General features: G+C 38.2%; 1 protein-coding gene across 2 annotated transcripts in view; it reads right to left on the reverse strand.

Annotated features, from left to right (window-relative positions):
• Nucleotides 1–27,275, reverse strand: part of PTPRR (protein tyrosine phosphatase receptor type R) — a 269,697-nt gene that overhangs the window by 233,616 nt on the left and 8,806 nt on the right. For both annotated transcript variants that reach the window (XM_043447554.1, XM_043447553.1), the window contains exon 2: nt 9,337–9,635. In XM_043447554.1, coding sequence (XP_043303489.1) covers nt 9,337–9,635 — 299 coding nt within the window. The remainder of the gene's footprint in view (nt 1–9,336; nt 9,636–27,275) is intronic.

Here is a 27,275-nt window from a genome sequence, read left to right on the forward strand (position 1 = left end):
ACTCTTCAAAAGGAATATTTGGAAAAATGTATAAAGTACAGGACGAAAATGCAATGATAAATGGCTAAGGTGATGTGATAATAAGAAAAAATATTTTGGTCTTCATTCACAGTTCCTGGCACCCTTACACTTTCCTATATAAGAGCAGCAGAAACATCTTTTGTTATACTATTTAGTCGTCTCCAGTTCCTGAACTAACTCAAGTTATAAAGGTGAAATGGGTATATTTTGTTATTCATATAAACCACACCTGGGTTTACATTAGTGAGGTGACTTTTGGACCACCCATCTCTCCAAAGATGAAGGCAGGTTGCCAGAAGAAATAACCTCAGGGAAAGAAGGATAGAACTTTCAGTCCAATCCCCAAACCTCTGGGGCAGGGAGAGGGGCTAGGAGGTTCAATCAATTACCCATGACCAATGAATTAGTCAATCATGCTTGCATAACGAAGCCTCTATAGAAATCCCAAAGAACAGGGTTCAGAGAGGTTGGTACTTGGAGAACAGTGCACCCAGAGAGCGCAGGGAAGCTCTGCATTTTTTCCCACATACCTTGCCCTTTGCATCTTTCCAGTTGCCTTTTCACGAGTTATATCTTTTTATAATAAACTGGCAATCTGCTGAGTAAAATGTCCTACTGAGCTCTGCGAGCCACTTCAGCAAACTGATCAAACCCAATAAAGGGTTCAAAGGAACTCCAATTTACAGACAGTTGATCAAAAGCACAGGTAACAACCTGGATTTGTGATTGGCACCTGAACTTTCATAGGACTAAGACCTTAGCCTGTGGGATCTGATGCTCTCTCCCAGTAGAGAGTGTCTGACCTGAATTAAATTGGAGGACACCCAGCTGGTGTTGCAGAATTGCTTGGTGTGGAAAACCTGCCCTCCCCTCAGATATGGTGGCCAGAAATGTCATAACCAGAGTACTGAGAATGTGGAGAGCAGAGGAATACCAGAGGAGGATTTTTTCCTTTGAATTTTGGTGTTAAAAGTGGGATTTACGAGACTTTCCTGGTGGTCTAGTGGTTAAGACTTTCCCTTCCAATGTGAGGTCTGTGTGTTGGGGGTTCAATCCTTGGTTGGGGAGCTAGGATTACACATGCCTCTTGGCCAAAAAGCCAGAACATAAGCAACAGAAGCAATATTGTAACAAACTCAATAAAAACTTTGGAAATGGTCCACATTTAAAAAAAAAATCTAAAAAAAAGTGGGATTTTTCATTTCAGTCCTGGTTCACGAAAACATGTGGTTTGGCGGGGGCGGGGGGGTGGTAAATGGATCAAAGGGCAGGGGACTGTGACCATTGATTCCCTGGCGGCCATGTGGTCACCCACGGAATGAAGCAGCATCTGTGGTGCGCTCAGTTGCTAAAGATAAAAGTTACCAATGAGTAAGCTTCATAACTTTGCTCAAGGAGACAACCTTCCAGAGACTTTTAACTCTTATGTTTTCTTAAAACAAGAGAAAGGAACAAATTGATTTTACCGTCTGTTACAGGGATCATGGTGAAAGAACTAAGTCATTTGCTAAACGGGGCCAATCTCATTATTCACTGGCAAGGCCAGATGCCCAGAAAGCCCAGTTGAATTATCCATCAGCAGTTAGATTTTAAATAAAGCATTGTACAGTAAGACAAACAAACACACAAATAATCATGACATATGCTGCTGCTAAGTCGCTTCAGTAGTGTCCGACTCTGTGCGACCCCATAGACGGCAGCCCACCAGGCTCCCCCATCCCTGGGGTTCTTCAGGCAAGAACACTGGAGTGGGTTGCCATCTCCTTCTCCAAAGCAGGAAAGTGAAAAGTGAGAGTGAAGTCGTTCAGTTGTGTCCGACTCTTCGCGACCGCATGGATGGCAGCCTACCAGGCTCCTCCGTCCATGGGAGTTTCCAGGCAAGAGTACTGGAGAGGGGTGCCATTGTCTTCTCCAAGCATGACATATAGGTATTTATAATTAGAGAGAAACAAAGAAAGAAAGAAAAAGGGACTAAGTCACTCCCAGGATGCAAGAGCACAATTCTTAACAACTGGAAAACCAAAGGGCAATTCTTAGAGAGAGAACTGACAAGTAAATATTTGCTCAAAAGATAATATATCCTCTTTGTTCATCTGCAGATTCTAATTGTTTTTACATTATTGAAAATTTTGGACTGAAGAAAAGAGTTTTTAGGTTTCAACACAATGAGACACAGCACCTTCCATCTTCCTGAATGAAAAGTCCAGAAATAGAATATTTTAAAATATGCTTTTAACAGGACATCCTTTTTTTTGTCCTGTTAACTTCCTTGACTGCTTTAAATATTTCCCTTGCTTCAGATTTGAGGTCTATGGAACACATAATTTGACCAAGTGGAAAAAAATCGATCCTATATTACAGTTATATATAGAGTTCATAAAGAAAGCAGTTTCCCTTAAGATAAACTCTCAAAATTCTCTCAAGATTATTAAGGAGGCAGTTGCAATGGAATCAAGTACTATATTTGATATACTCAACATTTATTTCTCCTTTTGTCTTAACTTACTGAATGTATTGGGGATATACATCAATACATAAAAACTGTGAAATCTATTACACAATGGAATTTTTAGCAGGCCCTGATGCTGGGAAAGATTGAGGGCAGGAGGAGAAGGGGATCACAGAGGATGAAATGATTGGATGGCATCATCAACTCAATGGACAACAGGTTGTGTAAACTCCAGGAGATAGTGAATGACAGGGAAGTCTGGCATGCTGCAGTCCATGTAGTTACAAAGAGTCAGACATAACTGAGTGAGTGAACAACAAAAATAATGCTGTATAGTTAATAATATGAAGATATATGATGGAATATCATAGTTTATGCAATATAAACTAAGCAAAAAAAAAAAGACAAAATCTTACATATCCTGATTGCATATTTGGTAAAAAAAAAATTTATACACATATATATTGAAAAGATCATATAGATAGATACATATATCAAGACAACACTGTTATCTGCTAAGGATTATTTTTATTTCCTCTTTTTTCCTTCTCTATATTTCTAAATATTCTGAAACGCTATGAAAATATATTACTTCTGGAGTTAAAAACATTACTAAATATCCAATGTCCAATTAGTATGATAATTAAGTCAGTTCTCTTAAGACTTCCCATCATTCTAATATTGAGTCTAAATGATCCAAAACAAACAGATGTACTGAGTGGCCCAGTGTTGAAACTTCACATAGACGTTGCCTAAGCTTGACCTCTATCAACACATAAAATGTGTTCCAGCATTCTCCTTGCTGCTTTAGTAGCTAGAAATGGAGAAAAGCAACAGACGGTGACAGCTGTTGACTGTCAGGGTGCCAACCTCGAGAACGGAATTTCTACTTCAAGATGATTTTGCAGGGGTACAATAATATCTGGAGAATCTAGGCACAAAGCTTTCCAAAATGCAAATGTTTGGGATTTTAAAAGAAAGGCGGTTATGTAAGAAGATCTTGTAGTTTAATATGGAGGCTTTTGTTTCAGAAAAGAGTAAAAAGTTAACTAAATATCTGAAGTAGACTGCAGAATTTCTTTTACTAGACTTTCTTAAAATCTAATGTTACATTATAATGCATTTTATATTATTATCTGTGGAGTGGATCTTTTACCTTTTAACCTCTGGCTCCAACATGAACATCTAGCTATCGATGAATGTATTTTTAGAGTATAAAAATTAACATTATCACTAGCTTAAATAAAATGTAATTCATAAAGTCACATTCTCTATTAGGAAAATTTACAGTACTTTCCCAAAGCAAACCAAATATCTTCTGTTAAAAATGAAACCGTCTGAGTTTTAAAGTCAGACAAATTTGAATTTTGCCTCTAGCACCTTTTATTAATTGTATAACTTGGAGAAACATTGATTTAGGGTTTTGATTTTTTTGCCTGTAAATTACCATCAATCATGAAGGCTTTTTTTAAGGCTCAAAGTTTCTTTATTGACACAGTTTCTTCCCCTTTTATCATATATGATGCAATTTCTGCAATAATATGGTTTTAGCACACAGCTACCTTTCCTGAAGTTTATATGTCATGTTCCCGGAAGTTTACAGGTAGAAGTATGTAATAAGCAATAGCATAATATAAAGATTTTCCAATTTTGCTTTGAAGATTGTGGCACCCAAGCTCCAAGACAGTCCCCAGTGATTTCAAGCCCTCTGCAGTTTCATCCATGAAAAGGTGGATAAGACCTAGCAATCCAATTTTTAAAAAATTTATTTCATTACAAGTCACATAATACAAAACATACTATATTAACCATATTTAACTACATTTTGGACTTCCCAGTGGCTCATTGGTAAAGAATCTGCCTGCCAATGCAGGGGATGTAGGAGACACGGGTTCGATCCCTTGTCTGGGAAGATCACCTGGAGAAAGAAATGGCAACCCACTCCAGTATTCTTGCCTGGAAAATTCCATGGACAAAGGAGCCTGGTGAGCTACAGTCCATGGGGTTGCAAAGAGTTGGACACCACTGAGCACACACAGCAGCACCATATATAAAATAGATAGTCGGTAAAAATACTCTGTATGACTCAAGGAACTCAAACCAGGGCTCTGTAGCAAACTAGAGGAGTGGGGTGGGGTGGGAGGTGGGAGGGGGGTCCACGATGGAGGGGACATATGTATATCTATGGCTGATTCATGTTGATGTATGGCAGAAACCAACATAATATTGCAAAGCAATTATCCTTCAATTAAAAATAAAGTAAAAAAAGCTCAACATTCAAAAAAAAAAAAACATGGTAGAGATTTTTCTCTGAGGTTTTTTATATTTATTTTCTTTAGGAACTTGGGACTAGTGTCTCAGGACTGCATTGGAAGACACTACATTGCATTAGGCTTACGTCTTGCATCCATTTAATATTTTGGACTTGGTACTTACTATCAGACCCTGAATATGCTTGACACACAATAATTCATAATTTTCCCAAAGCCTGCATTTGCTTCCCACCTTCTGTGAGCTTGCCCACTATAACCATCACTCCACTGTCTGCAATCACTTAGCCTACGCATGAATGCAGCCATCTTGGTCCCCACTATATAAGCAGTCACTATCAAGAAGTATGGAGAAGGAAATGACAACCCATTCCAGTGTTCTTGCCTGGAGAATCCCAAGGATGGAGGAGCCTGGCGGGCTGCCGTCTATGGGGTCACACAGAGTCGGACACGACTGAAGCAACTTAGCAGCAGCAGCAGCATCAAGAAGTATGGGCTTCTCAGATGGCGCTAGTGGTAAGGAATCTAACCGCCAACCCAAGAGACACAAGAGACATGGGTTTGATCCCTGGGTCAGGAAGATCCCCTGGAGGGGGAAATGGCAACCTACTCCAGTATTCTTGCCTGGAGAATTCCATGGAGAGAGGAGCCTGACAGGCGACAGTTCATGGGGTCGCAAAAGACTTGGACACCACTGAGGGACTGAGCATGCATGCACGCATCAAGAAGTATACAGGCTAGAGTGGTTTTCATAAGTTCAGAACCTTCTTGGGATAAAATATCCTGGGTCCAAAAGATTGAACTAAGTCATAGTCCTCATAGGCAAAAAGTCTGAGTGTTAGGACATAGCCCAAGCCCCTTTATTTGATTTTATCCTATATCAGAGTGTATTTGCTGCCTGTTTGGGCTACTGTCAGTGTGACTTTAGTCATATATTTTTTGGTACAAGAATCATTTTCTTGAGGACAAGTTGTAAGCTGTCATATCCTCATTATTTCTTGAAGGCACTATCATGTCTTAATAAAAACTGAAGTCCAGATCTTCTGCTTTCGCATACATTTAGCTGCTATCTGGCATCTAGTTTGCCTTTACTTGTTAATAGTGTCCCAATTTTTATTCAGGTGAACAGATGGTGGGTTTTTAGGGATGCTCTACGGGTGAGGCATGTATGGTTTTAGTTTGAGATAATGTGCCTTATTTTATTACCTGGCCACAAACTGTTCAGGGATGAAGTAAGTAAGTAACTTAATTTAGTCTATAGTCTGGGTAATGGTCTGGGTGAGTGGTAAGTGAGACAAGAAGCTTCGGGATTCTAGGAATCCCACAGAGAACATCTTGGGCTCGTGGAGACTCTCCATCATCTTATGTGCTCACAAAGCCTTCCCACTGCCCCAAGAACTGCCGCTGTATCTCCTCCTTCCTCCTCCTTCCCCTTCCCCCCTCCCCTGCTTTCTCCCCTCCTTTCTTTCCTGTTACTCTCGGTTACTTCCTCTCCTGTCCTCTCTCCTCCCCTTTTCTTCTTCACCCCCTTCTCTTCCTCCTCCTCCTCCTATCCCTTTTCCTTCCCTCCAATCCATTCTGTGGAGTAAGCCATAATCTTACTATATAATCCCCACCCTCTATATTCCAAAACCTTCCTATTCCCCAGTCTTCTCAAACTTTGCCCAAGCTAAAACCTTCACTCAGCAATCTATGCTGAACTTGCTGAACTGGAAAAGCCTGTGTCTTCTTCTATGCTTCCATTTTCCCTCACACCCGACTTCCCTCTTTCTTAATGTGGTAGCCTTGCGACCTGATGTATATTGATGGAATTCTCAGCACATGTTTGGCTAGAGCCATTTTTTTTTTAAACTCCTACCACAGTCTTGACCTTGAGGATATTCATATTTCCTCTTTGTACAAAAATCTGAACAACTTCTCAATTGAGCTTCTGGAACATAGTTAGCATGCTTTAGGATAAACATTCTAATTGTGCTGTCCTCTCCCTGGAATAAATAAACTACAGATTTTCCTGATTATAAAAGAAAGATAAAAAGGAAAAGAAAATCATTTGGGGACAAATGTTTTCTGAAATGCTTTGTGCCAACAACCGGGAATCAGGAAAATAAGAAGGATACATGCAACTTTCAAGTCCTTGATAATTTTTTATTTTAAAATTCATCATCTTAAAGACATCAGGAATAAGTGAGAGAGAAAGAAACAAGTGATCTCTCCTCTGAGCTAGGAAGTCTTAAAAGTTATTTACATGTATATTTTGGAAGTTGGGAGTAGGTTTTCCCAACTTTCCCTGGCTGAAAAAGACTGCAATCATTTCCCCCAATACAGGAAATGAATATTTATTGATACTACTCATTTTGGTATAAATTAAGCCACAAAATAATTCTTTTGTATCACTGCAATATATATATGTGTGTGTGTGTGTGTGTGTGTGTGTGTGTGCAAACACATACCAATTACTCCACCAAAGTCGTTTAGCAGCTGAAATATCTCCCTTCCACTACATATGTTCCATTCCTAACTCTCCTTTCTGTATAGAATGAACCTTCAAACCAGCTGATAGTTGATTAAATGTTGACACTCTGCTTTTTGAGCAAGCTGAAAATTATTGATTTATTTAAAAATAACCCTACTTCCCTGGTTTTCCTAGTAAATCATCATGTGCATAAGTAATGTAAGTGGATTACAGGAAACATTAGCACTAGCAATTGTGCCAGCTACCAGAGCCACAGCATGGTTAGAGTCTAGACCAAGAGAGGTTAGTGAAGGCTAATGCAGCAAAATTGCCTATTACCTCCATGTCATCATCACCCCAAAGAAAAAGCACAGCTTCTTCATGAATCTCTAAACCACAGATGGACTAAAAGTGAAATGACCTGCCAGAATTCCTCATTGATGCCTTTTATCCTCCATAATATTAAATTAACTCGACAGTACATGACATCAGAAGATAGAACAAACGTCTTGATCTGTAATTCATAGTGACTTTAAGAGTTGATAACGATGAGTGTATGATGGTCACTAGAGGAAATATCTCTCCCGAGTCTGAGCATCAGCACAGGCATATAGAGATACAGCCAACATCATTAACATCATTTGTCTTCACTCAATAGACACAGTGCATGGCTTTTACCTTCAGAACATGTTACTCATGTAAATGCAGAAAACTTGTCTGAGTTTTTCAAGCAGCAAAATGACCTACATTTTTTTTTTCTTAACAAAAGCTCATATTATGTTCTCAGTTTATGATTTTATTTTGGTTACCAACATTCCTCCCAGACATTTCCCAACCAAAACAAGAGACTCCATTTCACTTGTAGATACCCCAGATGATGGGTATTTCTAGATACTCGAAATGATGGCTGGATCATAATAAATATTAAGTGCATGCTAGTTGAAAACATCAATGAACGGATCTTCGATCCTCCATACTAAGCTGTCATATATGTGGTAGATAAAAAAGTAAAGAAAAGGAACAAAAGCTTATTAATTTTCACTACATTAGGCTTATAGAGAGGTTGCCAAAATACAAACATGGTTTCATTGAATCATCTTGCCTTAAAAGTCAACATATTTGGTTATGTTTGGAGACAGAAATGCAATCAACACTCATTTAGCTAGTGCTTTGTAGTTTTAATGTGAATCCTCCTATCATAATTTTAAACTTGAGAGGGGCTGGAATCCAAATGCTCTGTCAACCTTAGCATAAGTTTATGATACTTCCAGAAATTGGGAACCTCTGGTCTAGGCTACAAACCCTAAGAAGGCAAACAATGGACCCACTACATCACCTTGATTAATAAAAGGTGATGCTTGTTCAGTGATATTAGGAATATTATCCATCAATTACTTCCCAACCATTTTATCTACTTCAGTTAGAAAACTCCCCTCCTTCAACATCACTTCTTCCCTTTCAGGGTCCCTTCATTTCTTACCATTTGAGTCAAGTGACCAGAAGATCTTTAATAAATACGTATATATATATGGGCTTTCCTGTTGGCTCAGTGTTAGAATCCACATGCCAATGTATGAGATGCAGATTTGATCCCTAAGTTGGGAAGACCTCCTGGAGAAGGAAACAGCAACCCACTCCAGTATTGCCTGGAAAGTCCCATGGACAGAGCAGCCTGGTGGGCTACAGTCCATGGGGTCGCAAAAGAGTCAGACATGCCTTAACGACTAAGCAACAACAACAACAATTTATATATAAACTGAGACTCAAGCCAATCTACATAGAGCAAATTATCACAGAAGGCAGGAGGCTTAGTTCAGGATATGATCCAAAAGTGCAGGATATGAACCAACATAAGTAAAGACTTCCTAATACAATTTTTTGTTCAAATTATTAAGCACCTACTATGCACCTTGCATTGGGCTGTGCAGAGAAGATACAGACAGAGTTTCTTATTTTATGGGCCTACATTCAAGAGGAAGCCAGCAGATAATAATCAATTAACAAAAAGGAAACACCAGAGAATAAGAAATGCTATGGTAAATAGTCACTGAGATCCAATGATAACTCATCACCATTCGTTTTCACTTGTTTGAAAGCATCAACCACAGAGGAAAACATCAGCATCAGTTAAATGCAATACTTACCACCACAATCACATTTGCTGCTGGGACTGGGCGGTTTTCCACTTCAAGGTCTTGACCAGCCATGGCCAACAGGTTGAGAGATGTGTCATATGCGGGTTTAGGAAATGCTGAGTTAACAATTTGGTGGTGTTTGCCTATTTGAGCTTCAGAAGAGGAATGGTAGTTATGTTTGTGTGTCTTTTGTGGAGCTATATCCAGGCTCTTCTCAATGTCTTGTGAGTGGTGATAAATGAATGCTGGCTTCCCACTCTTCTTCTGATGAATTGCCAAAAAGTGATCATTATTTCTTGAAAGGCATCCTGAAAGGGGGAAGAAGCAGAAGCAAAAATCAAAGACCTTCTTCACTGAGCTGAATAGATTATCTGATAAAGAGAACTACCTGTTCTTAGAAAGCTTTAAGGCTTGTGAAGGATTTAGATCAGTTACTCTCCATTTTCATCCCTACTCCATTATCCCCAATAAGGAGAACACACTTGATGGTATGGAGGCATGTCGGAGGTTTTGGGTGCACAGAGGTGGGTATAGTTTGAAAAAGTCCTATATTTCAGATATTCTAATGCATCTTTTAGTCAGGAATTTCCTCCTTTATCTAAATGCATGGTTCTAACACCTTGCTGAGCAACTCTTCCTGGATGTCCTACCTATTCCTCAAATGACAACTCTTTATATCATACTCAAGCTTTCCTCCCTTTAATCAATAGCATTTCATACAATTTTTATTTCATACTTCTTTTATCCTGCTGATATTTTATAATCAACTCTGTGTAAGTTTTAATACTTGTAGACTATTTGAAGCTAACTAAGGGCAAAAGTCTGAGTATACTTATTGTGGTTGAATAATAATAAGCATTCTCCCCTTTTTACTTAGTAATATGGCCATCCAGATAAAGTAATACATTCTCTTTTATTTCATCTGTTAGGTAAATATCCATTGACTTGAATAGCTCTTTTATTCTTTTTATCATTGGCCACGGAAGGAAACAGATAACATATACAGGTAAGTCAAAAGAGTATCACTAGGTCACACGCCAATTAGAAAAGCAAACGTAAGATCTTCTATATAAGATGACAAGCAGATTGAACAGATCACAACATGGTAATGGCATCCACGTTGTGCCTAGCAACCTAGGCACCACAGATTTCCCCTCAGGATGCCTATGGCAACAATAAGCTATAAAAATGCTGTCCCCAGAAGATGACTTTCCTTTTTTTATAAGAATTCTGGGGTGCCTTGAATTCTTACCAAATATTTATAGTAGAGAAATTGCTAGTTTTTATAGCTTTTCCTCCCATCAAGCCTCTGTGACCAGCATATATATACAGCACTTTCAGTAATGTTAGTTTACCAATATGCTCTCAACTCTCACTTAGTGATAAGAAGACAGGTAATTTTTTTTTCAGTAAGCTCAGCTTACCATGATGTAATTGTTTGGAAACCATTGGGTACCAGTGACTTTAGGCTTTTAGATCATTCAAATCACAATTAAATTCCATGTGAATTCTGAGACAGTAATAGAAACTAGTCCTCATGTCTTCAATCCTCAATATGCTGAGTAGACTAACTTTTGAGAAAAAGAAATCAAGTTACTTTAATTCACCAACAATGATGATTAGACAGTATGACCTTGAAATAACTGTAAACTTTGTTTCTCTGAATGAAGTAGGAATTCCTCAGATTTGGAAATGACACTGTCATTAGGAACATATATAAATGAATATGGTCTTTCACTGTTAAAATTCTTGCTGTGTTTTATTAATGGAGAATGGTGATAAAATGTATTAGAGATATAGTAACTTTCTGACCACAAATGTTTGTTTAAATTTTACTAACAGTGCTTTAATAAATTATATTGTAGTGTCCTACTGTAGGGGTCCCCAGCCTCCAGGATCTAATACCTGATGATATAAAGTAGAGCTGATGTAACAATAACAGAAATAAAGTACACAATAAATGTAATGCACTTGAATCATCCCCAAACCATCCCCCATCAGGCCTGTCCATGGAAAAACTCTTCCACGAAACTGATCCCTGATGCCAAAAAGGCTGGGGACCACTGTCCTACAGTTTTTCTATACTATAGATGAACAGTTTCCTCCCTCCCCTGTTAGAGGACTGAGTCTGATGTAAAGAGCAACAATGGAGTGGTCACCTTAAGGTTAAGAAACAGAATGGAGATACTATTTTTATCTTAGCTGACTTTTTAAACATGCCTCACTTAAAGATGGTCCCTTGTTTCAGAATAGGCATATTGCACACTTGAATGAATTTGGGTTTCTCACCTGGGGGTTGGTTCTCCTACCGAAAAGAGGGATTATAACCCTATATAACAAGATAGTGCTATAGAGATAGGCGTGTTAATTAAAAAATTAACATGCGAAAAAGATTGGAAGTCCTTGCAAGATTTGGGAAGAGAAAAAAGGAAAAAAAAAAAAAAACATGGTAGGGGATGGCAAAGAGTTTCACCAAGAAAAAGAAGTAGCTCAGAAGATAAGAAAACACAGATTTGTGAGAAGGGGAAAACTTAATGAAGAATTGAGAAATTGATCTTCAATCTTTCTTTTTATATGATATCAGGCTTCCCTGATGACTCCGTGGGTAAAGAATGCACCTGCAATGCACAAGACACAGGAGATGCAGGTTCGATCCTGAGAAGGAAATGGCAATTCACTCCAGTCTTCTTGCCTGAAAAATCCCATGGACAGAGGAGCCTGGCAGGCTATGGTCCAAAGGGTAGCAAAGAGTTGGACACGACTGAGGAGCTAAACACATGATATCAATCCCCCAAAAATAGAATACGTGCGTCCAACTAATAAAGCCTCTTGTACAAAAATAGGCCTACAGAGAAAGATGAAAAAAATCTAATTTTAAGTGCAGTTGAAACACAACCAGAATCTCCCAACCCTATCAGTTTTATATGTGAAAATACTCAGTCCTGCCTTGTCCCTGAGTAATAAGAACCAAGTTGGCATCACTATTAATTAGGAACCCCACCAAAGACATTAGGAAAGAAAAAGTTTTTCAAAGTGTTGTGCTTAGATCCCTGCATCAAAATTACCTGGGATATTAAGATTCAGATCTCCATATCTTAGCCTAGAACTACCATAGCAGACTCTCTGGAAAGGTAGCTTACAAATCTAGATTTCTAATCAAAATTTTCTCACATTCCAACTCTGAAGTTGAGGACCACTGAGTTAGTATTTGGGATAAGTTTTATTTTCTTGTCTTCAAATATTACCTCTCTTCATTTCAACATTATGAATATATTCAGGTAAACATTTTGGAAATTTTAAGATTCAGATGCCTATTAAAGATCAAAGTTCAGTTCAGTTCAGTTCAGTTGCTCAGTCGTGTCCGACTCTTTGCAACCCCATGAATTGCAGCACACCAGGCCTCCATGTCCATCACCAACTCCCCGAGTTTACTCAAACTCATACCCATCGAGCCGGTGATGCCATCCAGCCATCTCACCCTCTGTCATCCCCTTCTCCTCCTGCCCCCAATCCCTCCCAGCATCAGGGTCTTTTCCAACGAGTCAACTCTTCGCATGAGGTAGCCGAAGTATTGGAGTTTCAGCTTCAGCATTAGTCCTTCCAAGGAACACCCAGGACTGATCTCCTTTAGGATGGACTGGTTGGATCTCCTTGTAGTCCAAGGGACTCTCAAGAGTATTCTCCAACACCACAGCATCAATTTTTCAGCACTCAGCTTTCTTCACAGTCCAACTCTCACATCCACACATGACCACTGGAAAAACCATAGCCTTGACTAAACAGACCTTTATTGGCAAAGTAATGTCTCTGCTTTTTAATATGCTATCTAGGTTGGTCATAATTTTCCTTCCAAGGAGTAAGCATCTTTTAATTTCATGGTGGAGATGTTGAATTAGAAATTTAATAAGTGTATACTTCATGGTTGGAGAGAGACAGATTTGTGACTCATCCAGTATGGATAAAATTTAAAGCCAAGTGACTGGAGATTCCTTGAAAAGAGAAGAGTATACACAGGACAGAGCTCATGGTAGAATTACAACATTTCGAGTCAAAAAGCTGAATGAAATAGAGCCAACATGACAAATGAGAAGGAATGGTAGTAAAGAAGGAGGGAAACCAAGGAAGAGTAGTTTCTAGCAGATTAAGAAAGAAAATGTTTTAGAACCTGTATGTATTATAAGGTCTTAGAAGCAACTGAAAAATCAATCTTATAGTGATGTCTCTAGAAACTTGAATATAAATGGAATTTCCATGTGTTTCCAAGTAAGATGAGTCCCCCTGAAGACATACTTATAGACTTAAAAATATTAAAAAGCACATGGGGATTCCTGCCATGGGAGATGGTCAGAAGATGAAGTGGGTAGATTCTTAATTAAGAAAGAAAAAAATGAAAGAGAAAATTGAACAGGGCTTCAAAATAAGTTAATTAAAACATCTAAATAGAAGAGAAAATAAGAATAAGGGATTTGAGGGAAAGAGAACTGGCATGTTTTCAAGTGAAAATCATAGAAATGAAAAATATCATAATTGAAGAAATGCAACACATGGATTAAACAGTAGACTAGACACCACTAAATAGAGAATTGGTAAGTAGGAAAAGTTTAGGTAATAATTCAGAAAGCAGCACAGAGAAATTAAGAGAGGAAATAAGAAAAAGAAGGTTCCTAAGAATAATAAGAAGAAGAAGAAGAAGAAAAGAATGGTTCCTAAGACCCATACCTACTGGCATTCATGCTCATTAAGAGTGAGTGAGACCTCACTTGTGATGGGATGTACTTTCTGTGATTCGGCTAAAAAAAGATGACTTCTGTGCTGCCAGGAGACTCCTGTTGACTTAAATGAAGCAAGTTGTTGGAGAGGTCCACATGAAGAGAGAGGCTTCTAGCCAAAATCCAAGGAAGAACTGAGGCTCTCAGTTGCAATAACAATTAAGGAACTGAATCCTGTCAGCAATCATGCAAATAAGCTTGGAAGCAAATCTGTCCTCGGGTGAGCCTTCACCTAGGAGCCTAGCTCAGGCCAACACTTTAACTGAAGCCTAACGAGAGACTTTGAAGCGAAGTCTCCAGTAAGCCATGGACAAATTTCTGCCTCACAGAAACTGAGAAATACTAAATACGTATTGTTTTAATTTGCTAAGTCTTATAGCAATTTTTTATGCAGTGATAGGAAACTAATGCCAAGAGACTAAGTGATTTTTTGAGAATAACATGGTACATTGCAAAATACCTTTAATAGCATTTAAGAAATGAAACATTAGGAAATTGAACATTTTTTAAAATTTAAAGAAGGAAGTGATAATGTAAAATTTATATTTCTCAGAGGTCCCTCTGGCTGTACAATAAAATGGACTGGGAGGAAGCAAAAGTAAGTGCAAATGTATGGGGTAAAATATTTTAGACGACAGGAGAATAACCCAGACAAGGTGGCAGGCAGTAGGAGGACAAAGCAGAGGTGAATTCCAGAAGCCTTAAGATACAGGAATTGATGCAAAAATAAAAGGGAATAAATTCAGTAATTGAGTTAATGTTGTAAGAAGGAACGAACAGTGGATATTTAAGAATAATTCTATTTCTAGTTGGCAATTCAACGTATAGGGGTGTCTTTTATTGAGACAGGGAAATGTGATTCTGTAGGGCCTACAATATTTAGAAGCAGAAACATCTAGAAAGAAATTATATTTATATGGAACATGGGAGAAAGTGCTGGACTAAAGATAAATACTGAAAAACCATAAGCATACTCAAGGAAAAGTGAGTGCCAGAATGATGAGACTGCCTTGTGGAATGAGAAAAACTATGAGTCTACAGCAAAGATCCAGAAGAGGCCACACTAAAGGAATGTTTGGTGGGAGAAGAAGAAAAATTAGAGATTGTGGAAGTATGGAAGCCGTGGGAAGAGTGTACCAAAGAGTCTGTGATTGGCAGTGTCCAGTGTCAATGACTGGAGAAGGCAATGGCAGCCCACTCCAGTACTCTTGCCTGGAAAATCCCATGGACGGGGGAGCCTGGTGGGCTGCAGTCCATGAGGTCGCTAAGAGTCAGACACGACTGAACGACTTCACTTTCACCTTTCACGTTCATGCATTGGAGAAGGAAATGGCAACCCACTCCAGTGTTCTTGCCTGGAGAATCCCAGGGACGGCGGAGCCTGGTGGGCTGCTGTCTCTGGGGTCGCACAGAGTCGGACACGACTGAAGTGACTTAGCAGCAGCCTCAGAAGCAGTGTCACTGACAGTCTGCGAGTTGAAACAACTCTGAACACTTGCATAGGATTTACTGACCTAAAATTCATCAATGGACAGCTGACCCTGGATATTCAGAGCACCAGACTCAACATGGAAAAGCTCTGGGTACAGCATTAGAAATACAAAGCTAACCATCCTCCACTGTTGAGTCTTTGAACAAAAATAAAGGAATTTTTAAGGACTTAAAAGGTTAAGGAAGATTCTGAGTCTGGGTAAGATGAAGCAAGCACACTCTGCCTTGTTAACTACAATAAACAGAGCTATAAAATCTAAACAAAATGCATAAAACATCTTTTTGAGGACTCTGAGAAGTAATCAGTAGCAGAGCGATTAGGGACGAAGAACAGAATTCAAAATTGCACAACACCGGCAGTAAGTTTACCGTCTCTCCCTGCCTCCAGGATTCTCTAGCCAGCCCACAGTGTACACCAGAGTATAGACAAGGATAGCTCCAGGAGAAAATGCAACACCGTAATTTGTGAGACGCAGTCAAAGCAGTGCTTAGAGGAAAGCTTACAGCATAAATGTTTGTATTAGAAAAGAAGAGAGGTCTCAAATCAATAATCTAAGCCTCTACTTTAGGAAACCAGAAAAAAAAAAAAAAGAGCAAAATAAATGTAAAGTACGCAGAGGAAAAGAAGTTAAGAAAATCAATGAAACAAAAGTGTATTCTTTGAAAACATCAGTAAATTGATAAAGCTCTAGCAAGATTGACAAATAGAGCATCTTGCAGATTGCCAACACCAGATGAAAGAAAGAATACCACTACATACCCAGCAGACATGAAAAGGATAATGAGAAAATAACTGTGTACAACTCTTTGCATCTATATTTAACAACTTAGATGAAATGACCAGTTCAAACCCTAGAAAATAATGGAACTCACCCACGATGAAATATGTTACCTAAATTGCCCTAAAATTATAAAAGAAATTGAATTCCTACTTAAGTTTTCTTCTGAAAAAGAAATCTTCAGGATCAAATGGTTTCACTGGCAAATTGAAACACTTAAAAGAAAAAATTAACTTCATTTATACATAACCTCTCCCAGAAAATAGAAGAAAAAGGAACACTCCTCAAAGCACTTTATAAGGCCAAGATTACTGATAACAAAACCAGAAAAAGACCCTACTAAAAAAAGAAAACTAAAGACCAAATATTGCTCATGAATATAGATGTAAAAATCCTCAAGAGCATATTAGCAAATTGAATGCAGAAATATAAAGGATAATATATAACCACGTAAGGCTTATCCTGGGAATGTAAGGCTGCTTTAATATTTAAAAAGCAATCAACCTAATCCATCATATTGACAGTCTAATGAAGGAAAACCATATTATCATACCAACTGATGCAGAAAGAGCATTTGACAAAATTCGTATCAACTCACAGTGAAAAAAATAAGCAAACCAGAAATAGAAGGGAAATTCTTCAAACTTATAAAAGACACCTACACAAAAACTCACAGTTAAGAATAGGTTTACCTTCCCTCTCTTAAGAATAGAGAACCAGACAATGACACTCACCACTTCTATACAATACTATGCTGAATGAAAGTCCTATTTATTGCCAGTAAACAAAGAAGTAAAAGGCACACACAGTAGAGAAGAAAAAACAAAATTGTTCTATTTGTAGAAAGGATGATTGTCTATGTATAAAATCTTAAGGAACTCATCAAAATTTTGGTAGAACAGGTGAGTTTAGCAAGTTAATAGACTGTAGTGTTAACCTATGAAATCAATGGCATTTCTATAAGCTAGGAATGTACAACCGAACACTGAATTTAAAAAATATTTACAACAGTTACAAAAAATAAAATACCTAGGTATAATTATAACAAAATATGTACAGGATATATATACAGAAGACTACAAAATGCTGAGAAAGTAAAACAAGAAGGACTGAATAGACATACTGTGTTCATGAATTGGAAGGCTTTATATAATGAAGATTTAATTATCCCCAACGACAATAAAAATTCAAGCAAAATTCTACACATATAATAGATTGATTCTAAAGTAGAATAAACAATTTTAAATGAAGAATAAAGGTGACAGAATACTACTGTCTAATTCTAGGACTTACGATAAAGATAAATCAATGAGACAGAACAGAGTTCAAAAACAGATTGATGCATGGCAAAAACCACTGCAAGAGTGTAAAGTAATTAGCCTCCAATTAAAATAATTAATTAAAACAGATCCAGAGAAAATGTCACCATTTGATTTTTTTATAAAGATGTAAAAACAATAAAGGATAGTTTTTTCAAAATCATATTGGAACAATCGGACCTCCATTTGTAACAAAATGAATCTCTATACAAGCTTCATAGAAATGAACTTAATAAAGATCACAGATCCAAATATATAAATGTACAACTATAAAACTTCTAGAAGAAAAAATGGGAGAAAATCTTTATAACTAGGGTTAGGCAGAAAATTCTTAGAGATGTCACCAGAATTGATCAATTAGACTGGATTGAAACAAAAAAACTTTTGCTCTGTTTAAGACACTGTTAAGAGAATGAAACAGCAAGCTAAAAAGTGGCAAAAAATAATTGCAAATCACATATCCAATAAGGGACTTGTAATGAGAAAAAATAAAGAACTCAAGAAATTTAACAGTAGGAAAACAAAACAAACCAATTTAAAACTAGATTAAAGATTTGAACAGACACAAAATCAAAGATACATGAATGGCAAAGAGGCACATGAATATTACTCCAGTAACGAAATGCATATTAAAACTGTGATCTGATAACACTACTACCTCTTAGAATTGCTAAAATGAAAAATACTAACAATACTCAGATAGTAAACAAACTTTTGCAGCAACTCTATGCATAATTACTCTAAAGTGGAAATAACTCAAATGTCCTTCGATTGATGAATGGAAAGCAAACTGATACATCCATACAATGGAACATCGCTCATCAATTTTAAAAAAATGAATTATTGATCTGCAAAACAATTAGGATCACTCTCAAAGGCATTAGGCTGAGGAAAGGAAGACAGTTGCAGAAATTCCATTTATAGAACATTCTTGAAAAGCAAAAATTAATATTGAAAAGAAAAAACTAGATCAATGATTATTAGGTTATCAGTTGAGAAGCAGGGGGAGTAGCATGAAGGAGTTCTTTGGAGTGATTGAACTTTTCTGTATACAATGTGATTACATGAATCTATAGATAAGTTAAAATTCACTGCACTACACTCCAAATAAAGGCAATAGATTATGCTATATTATGCTTTGTAAACTACCTTTTTCACTCAATACTGTATCAAAACATCTTTTCTCATCACTAAATGCTTATCTATCTCATTAACAAATGATTGATAAATGTACAGAAAGTAATTTCAGAGTGAGGGTGGGGGAAGAAAGCTAGATTTAATTGGATAGAGGATCAAGTGGGAGATAAATGAGAAATAACATGAAAAACAACTCTTGCAACAAACTTCAGTGTGACAAGAGCAGTGTATTAACAGGAAGGGAAAGTGGGATTGAGGGATTGAGGGATTTTTTTTTTTCACTATAGGAGAGATCTGAGTACATTTACTCTTTAAAAGGAAAGAGCTAGTTGAGGAGGAGTGGTTGGAAATATCACTAAAAGAAAAAACAGATGGAAGAATCAATAGACTGAGCCTCCCCAGAAGACTGGAGGAGTTGGGATCCATAGTATCATCAAGGGGATGAGCCCTGGATTGGAGGGAGGTATTTCTTCCATTATAACATGGGGATACAGGAGAGGCAGGAAGATGAAGGATGTTAATGGGTTTGGCAGTGGAAGTTGAGCAAGTTTCTTCTGACAGCTTCTATTTTCTCCGTGAAGGAGATGAAGCTATCTCATAAGAGACAGAGGATGAGAACAAAGATTGGAGATTCCAGGAGAATTGAGAAGGACTGAAAAAACAACGTGTAAGGAATGAAAAAGGAAGTAGAAATGAGATAAGTAGTAGGATTCCTCATCTTCACTGAGAGCTCAATGACAATTTTTTCAATTTCTAAGGGACAGAGCTCCCTCACAGAATAGTGAATAGCTTGTCAAAGATACTTAACTGAATTTAAAATAAAAGTACATTTATCATAGGAACAACATTTACAGGACAATAACCAGTTTTGATGGTCATAAAATTCCACAATTGAAATTTCATCCTGGATATGACCCTGATAGTCTCTGAAGAGATCCATAACAAAGGAAAGAGAAAATATGTAAAATCACAGTGTGATTTTATGATTATGTACATTATGATTCATTATTTCACGTTCAACTTTGGTAACTCTGGATGCATAAGGTAGAATGGGCTCACATTTACCCTCTCAGAATAAATCCTCGTATTGCAGCTGTTTAAACCAGTGTCAGTGACTTGGGAAAGGAATAAAGGATGAAACAGTGGTCACCAAAGAGACCTGAAAAAGTGAACAATCAAAAAAGGGCAACTTTGTTTTCTGATCATTTTGTAAAAGGACAATCATTGTTTTTCAAGGATTGCCAGCACTTTCTTCTCTAGAAAGGAGATGCAAATGGATAACATCAAGGAAGTCCCTCGGGAATTTCTACATGAGATATGACAAGGTTCTCATTTGCTTTGTAAATGCCTCTCAGGAAAAGTTAAAAATACATAAGTACCAGTAAAAATTTACTTAGAAAATGCCAATTAATAGAACTGAGAAAGGAAAGAAACATGCTTAAAAAAAAAAAATGGTTTTAGAGATAAGAGACCTAGATTGTATCTTTAATACCTAACCACCACACCCCATCTATCAGAACTTGAGTTATGGGTCCTCAACCTCTCTGAGCCTCAGTTTTCTCACCAGAAAATGAAGGTGGTTCTTGTATTACAGGTCTACAACCAGATTAGAAATGTACTTTACAAGAGAATACAGTACATTCTTTAAAGAGAGCCTCAATTCAGTTAGATTTCACATGGCGCTGATTTTTCTCTAAAGAGATAAGTTTTTCCATAAGAACAATATAGGACTCTTTGGGAACTCAAAAGAGGATTTTCAGAAGTGCTATCCTTGGATGTAAGGAGTCTAACATGAAAACAACTCTTCCAGTTGTTCTGAAATACTACTTACTACTGTCAATGCTAACCCATGAGGTCACCATGGCACTAATCTCCAGTTAGAAGCACCCACAGTACCAACACTGAATCTTCCTGGTGAACAAATACAGCCTTCTCAAGACGCGGCAACTGAGGTGTATTAGGATAACCTTCCAGGTATTACAGACACTCACTCGTATTAATCTTATTAGCAAGGTACACTAGTGTTTTGAAAATTCCATTATGGCTCTGTCAATATATATTAACATAAAGCTAACTTTGCAATATTCAGGCTGTGTGTCTTAATTATGTTCTTACAACACGTGTTATATTATGTATGCATATATTTATATGTGTACACACTTGTTTTGTATCCTGATATCAAACAACCAATTTGATAAAAAAAAAAGTTCATCTTCAGATCAGTAAATGAATCATAAAAAATAAAACTGTGTGTGCGTGCGTCCTTAGTTACTTAGTCGTGTCTGACTCTTTGCGGCCCCATGGAGGAGACCTCCAGACTCCTCCATCCCAGGCAAGGATTTCCCAGGCGAGACTACTGGAGTGAATTGCCATTTCCTTTTGCAGGTGATTTTCCTGATTCAGGGATGGAGACTCATATATACTGAGTCTCCTGCATTGCAGGCAGATTCTTTAACCACTGAGCCATTGTTTCTAAAGGATAACAATTATAAATTTTAATTGAATTATACATATATAAATTTTAAACAATCATGGGCCCTCCCATGATTACCATGATTTACTGAAAGGCCCTCCCTTTCAGTAAAAGAGCTTGTTACCAAGAGAACACTCCCTTCCAGAAATGTTTTTTTCTAAAATCTAGTCTATGCCCTAGTTTCTAGGATATAAACACATAATTCCATGAGGAAGCTCTGTCTTCTTCTAATATTATTTAGATGCTTCAAGTGTTTGACCAATGATATATCTAGTATATCAATAATAAAAATTTAAAAAACACCACCACAGTAACTAGTCTTATTTCTACAGAACTGCTTCTATTTTTTTCTATGTAGGAAAGGACCTGAATCTTACAACAATAAGGAAAGATTTTTATTAAGGCATCTTGTCAACTTTTCCTGCATGTTCTTTGATGTAAATACTCCTTCATATTTCCTCAAATATCCTGTTAGAACTAACGTGGTTTCTACTCCCACTTAGAGCCCACTGTAACTACTCTGGGAGTCCCTCCATTCTTCCTATTTATCTCTTCCATCCAAAGTTGAGCTGCACGACAGAAAACTCTATCTGGGAGCCACAGAAGTAGACAGTCATTTCAGAAAATATCCACTGTGTGCCATGTGCTGGTGGTAAAATTATAATGAAAGGATTTCATGTTTCCTAGTTCTTGTCCAGCTTTAGTAGCCATATGTCTCATTTGATAAATTAGTATTACAGAGTGAAATTTAATACAATTAGGACAGCATCCTTTGGGGCAGTGTGACTAGACAGAAGTCATAAAGAACTGAGATTAAGACCACGGCCTCGGACTCTGCTGGAGGAAGTGAGATTTATGTTGGCTCCACAGAAGCAGTCAGATGCTCCCCAGTTCCTGAAGAACTGAGTTAAAAGATGCCTGGAGCAGAGGTTGACAAGAGTGAAAGCTACTATCTTTTCAACTCTACATAGCAGTTAAGAGAAGATCTTCATCAACATACGCCCTCTTGGGAAATGCAGAAGTGGGGAAAAATGACCGTACAGATAGAAAGCTAAGTAACACTAGCCTCTGCAGAAATCATAGAAATTGAGTTCCATATGCATTTATGGAGTGATAAAGCTCTAAGTACACTTGTAAAATCTAATTTTTATGCCTCATTGTTATGCAAGCATTTAAAATATTACTATTTATAAATATAGAGATTATAAACTATTATCATCTCTTTTGTAGTAGAATTCTCCAAAAGACTTAAAAACTGTATTTCAATTGCAAGAAAAATATCTGTTTTAAGAATAATTCTCATAGTAGATTAGGAATTATACTAAAAAACAGCAAAATGAATATTAGAACATATAAAAAATTACAATATTTTCATAGTAATGATGTTGTGATATGCTGTGCTGAGTCAGTCAGTCATGTCCAACTCTTTGTGACCCCATTGACTATTGCCCATCAGGCTCCTCTGTCCATGGGATTCTCTAGGCAAGAATACTGGAGTGGGTTGCCATGCCCTCCTCCAGGAGATCTTCCTGACTCAGGAATCAAACCTGTGTCTCTTAAGTCTCCTTTATTGGCAGGTTCTTTACCACTAGCAACACCTGGAAGCCCCAGTTATGATACTACAGAGAGTAAGGAAGGAGGTCCACGGTGGCCACTTGAAGAAATCTTGCCCTGGCCTCCTCCACCTGTATTTAGGGGTTTGAGGAGCACAGGGCACTTGGTAGGTCCTTCAAGTCAACTCCTCTACTACATCCTGTCCTGGTCCCTTCATCCATCACTTGAAATGAACACCACTGGTCGAAGGCACTGCTTTCTCAGAAGACACTGCTTTTTTTTTCACTGTTCTTTGAAAAAAATGAACATTTGCTAGGGAAAGACCATACAATTAACAGCTATTTTTATCAGGAGTAGATCACTGTGTCACATCTTTCCTAAAATAGCGCTAGCAGAGGAGAGACCTCTCTTGCAATGGGAAGTAAGAACAACACACTTTAATTGGGGTGCAGAGGAAGGAGAAGGCAGGAGGCTGAGATTCAGCCTGAGCACAGAGTTCCAGACAGTGAACTTCAAGACTTCAAGGGCAGGGTTGGGGGAGCGGCGAAGGGGCTGCCGGCAGCGGGGGCTGATGCCTTAGGCTGAAGTATAGGAGACCTGAGGCACTTTGTTTCAGGCTCAGGGCAGGACTGGTTTGGAAGCATGGACTCTGTACCCAAGGTGAATTTATGGTTGACTCAGCAAAACTTAACGCTAGGGCAGGTGGGTTGCCTGATCCACAGTACGCATATATAGCAACTCTGATCTCATGAAACCCACTCCCTCCGCTCCCAGTTACACACCCCAAAGGTATATGGACAAGGCTCTCACAGTGGAGTACACAAACCATGCAATGCACAGAGTCTGCAAGGTGTCCGTGGACATGCAGAAGGTTCAACATTAGAAGTGGGATATTTTGGCTCCTGTTGGATGTTGTGAATTCAGATAGTTTGTAGAGTGAGACAGCAAGAGGAGTGATACTACAAATTCTACCCCAAATCTAAGACTGAAGGTCTTTACCAGAAGGGAGGTTGCCCATAATTGGAGCACCTCTGGTGGCTATGGAGTTATTTTTCTCTTATGCTCTCCAGTTTGGAAAACAGCACTCATTGCTTCCAATGCATGCTTACTAATTACAAGCAGTTTTTAATTCATAAGACAAAAGTTCTACTAGTATTTTTTTTTTTTTTTGTATTTTTTTTTTTTTTAATGGAGGTACAACAATTAGATTTTCAGGGCAGGGACGCTTCACAAAAGAAGGCTTCAGAGTGAATTTCTTTTTAATGGGCGATAGTCAATGTGCACATTTTTTTGTTTTCAAGTATGGAACCTGAAATATAAGACCAATGAAAATTTTCACATGCTAATATGATAATTCTCACAACTATTGCCATTGAACATATGCAGTGTTCCAGACCCATGCTTTGGGCCTTATGAATTAGCTCTTTAAATCCTTAAAACACCCTATGAGATAGTTACTGTGGTAATAGCCTTTTATTTTGATAAGAAAAGGCAAACACAGAGAATTTAAATAGTAAATAGCAGAGATGGGATTCAAGCCCAGGAAGTCAGATTCTAGAGCTTAATTTTTTTGTTTTTACTCTGCTACAATGAGTTAGAGTATATTTTTGCTGTTTCTGTCATACAAGCATACCACTTCAAGCAAACTTTTTATCCTAAAGGGTGAGATGATTATATTACAGAAAGCATTTGGGATAGAGATTAGTACGTCATACGGATTAAATAGACCTAGTGAACTCAGTAAAGAATCTGCCTCAATTCAGGAGACCTGGTTTCAATAGAAGGGAATGGCTACCCACTTCAATATTCTTACCTGGAGAATTCCACAGACAAAAGAGCCTGCTGGGCTGCAGTCCATGAGGCCACATAGAGTCGGATATGACTGAGCAGCTAACACTTTCACACTTAGCACATCACAGGGATTTAGAAAATAGTCATTTGTATTTTCCTTCTTTTCTTGTAATGAAATCTATTTTTCTCTTCCCTATAAATTCAATGTTTATCTAGAGAGGAGACCCTTTTGTTATATTTTCATACCTTCAGTTAATGTTCAGATTTAGGAATTACAAACAGTTGATAAATGTTATAATCCAAGCTCTCTAAGAACCAGGCACTCCCATTTTAAGGAAATAAGTCACTCAGAAAAGACCAGTGGACACCTGATGGGGAATCTTGATGCTCTGGAGATGCAGAGGGACCCAGGAATGCCAAGGGCCCTGCCCAACTGGACCAGACCTGTGAGCACCTGTGAGAATTCCCCTAGGGAGCTTCTTAACTGCCATGGAGCATTCAGAGGCACTGAAACAGCCAACCCACCACGGACATAACTTTGCATATCGGAGGTTAGCACCATGAAAAAGTTTCCATAGTTGAATTCTGATTTTTCTGGTGGGTTGCAGCTCTCTCAGGGAGCCAGACTGGAGCTACACATGGTAGGTCACCTGAGATAAGATCAGCAGGATAGAATCCTCAGATCAAGTGGGGCTGGGTATTAGGGAGTGATGAGTCGTCCCTTGAACAGGCTAAGGCTGTGCTTGACAATCCCCAATAAAAGGCCTTGCCATCTCCATGTCCCTCCTTGCTTTCCCTTTATGTTCAAACACTCCTATCTTCTCCAGTGCCCACAGAACCATGGGCAGCCTTCCATGTGGACCTGGAGCCCAAAGACCTAGAAGTTCCATAGGCTACAAATAGCAAGCAGGAGAGTGTCAGTCAGTCAGAAGAGGAGAAGGCTTACTAGAGCAGCAGTCCTAAAAGAAATTCTTAGAGCTGTGAGTTGCAGCCTTGGTCACACGTCTGAACTTACTCTGCATCTGTGCCTAGTGAGACTTGTTAGGGAGGCAGCTCCTAGGACAAGTCTGGGCTATCTGCTAAGCAACACAGTGCAATAAGAACTAGATATTTCAGATCTATGGTGTTTAGGAAAAGGTGAAAAGGCTATTTATTTTCAATTACCATGAGGTAAGCCCAAGAAAAATTTGCATTTTACTAATATGTTCACTTAAATAAGGATTTGCTGAAGACATGATCGATAGATAATACATTTAGATGCTTATAGGTAAGGCATTAGGAGAGAGACTTAGGGGAGAGGTGAATTTGGAGGAGGAGAAGCATGTTAAACTATTTTATTGAGGGGTTTGGTGGGGGGTGTTGAATAGGGACTAGGAGAATGAGGTCTGACATCCTGGGCTTGGCCAGGCTCTCTTCAGCCTTTCAGTGGCCAGAAGAAGTAGGTGGATGCTTTGAAGCTTCAAAATCCATCACAAACCTGCCCATTAGTAAGGCTCAGACCAAAGAGAGAGGAATTATGCAGATAAGATTCAACTGAAAAAGAGGCTGGAATCCAGAATCTCTCTTGGGCATGTATCTTCTCTAGCATTGGCTCAAATACAAAAAGAAGGAGAAATTGCTCCAAGATACTGGTTGATCATTTAGCATCTGACCTCTCCCACCCCTAGTCAAATAATACCTAACACTTACATGGCACTTACTGAGACAGCAAAGTCTATTTCACACTCCATTATCCTATTTAACACACAACAACAACTCTATAATACATGGTCTCCATTTTCAAAAGAAATTGAGATGTGAGAAGATCAAGAAATTTACTCCAAGTTACAGAGAGATAGTAGGGATTCCCCCATAGCTCAGTTGGTAAAGAATCTGCCTATAATGCAAGAGACCCAGGTTCAATTCCTGGGTCGGGAAGATCCTCCCTGGAGAAGGAAATGGCAATCTGCTTCAGTATTTTTGCCTAGGAAATCTCATGGATAGAGCCTTGTGCACTGTAGTCCATGGAGTCGCAGAGTCGGACACAACTTAGGGACTAAACCACCATAGAGACAGTAAGTGACCATGCCTGGATTTGAAACTGACCACCATATACATGCTCTTAACTGCTACAGTACTCTGCTAAGCATTATCGAAAAATATGGCACTTTCTCCTTTATTTCAATTTTCTCTTTACTTTTCTGCTTAAGCTATTTCATTTTCTTCCAGGGAGAATAAAAATACTGTCTTGAATCAACAAGAGACCAAGAAAGTGAATTACTTTAAAATCACAATCTGTAAATTTATATTTATAGATTGATGGCCATGCGGACTAACTCATCATGATATAATGTGTGGCAGAGTTTGTATTGAGCCTCTTCCCCAGGTAAGTGAAAGTATCCCAGTACTGGGAGCTGACTTTGTGTAGTTATGTGCATCGCCTCATTTCCCCTCCAGTCTCCGTCAGGAATTGAATCACTACGCTAGTGAAATAGCAGAAGAGTCTTACTCTGCACAGGTTGCAGTATAGGCCAGTAAATCACTATGAGATACTCTTAATCTGTGCTCATTCATTGCTCTTTTTCAAAGAAACAGTAGTTTAGGCTGTCTTAAGCCCTTCTGCACATTTAAGTCAGCAAATAGACATTGCTTCAGG

This window comes from Cervus canadensis, chromosome 25 (genome assembly GCF_019320065.1).
Source record: "Cervus canadensis isolate Bull #8, Minnesota chromosome 25, ASM1932006v1, whole genome shotgun sequence".
Classification (NCBI taxonomy): Eukaryota; Metazoa; Chordata; class Mammalia; order Artiodactyla; family Cervidae; genus Cervus; species Cervus canadensis.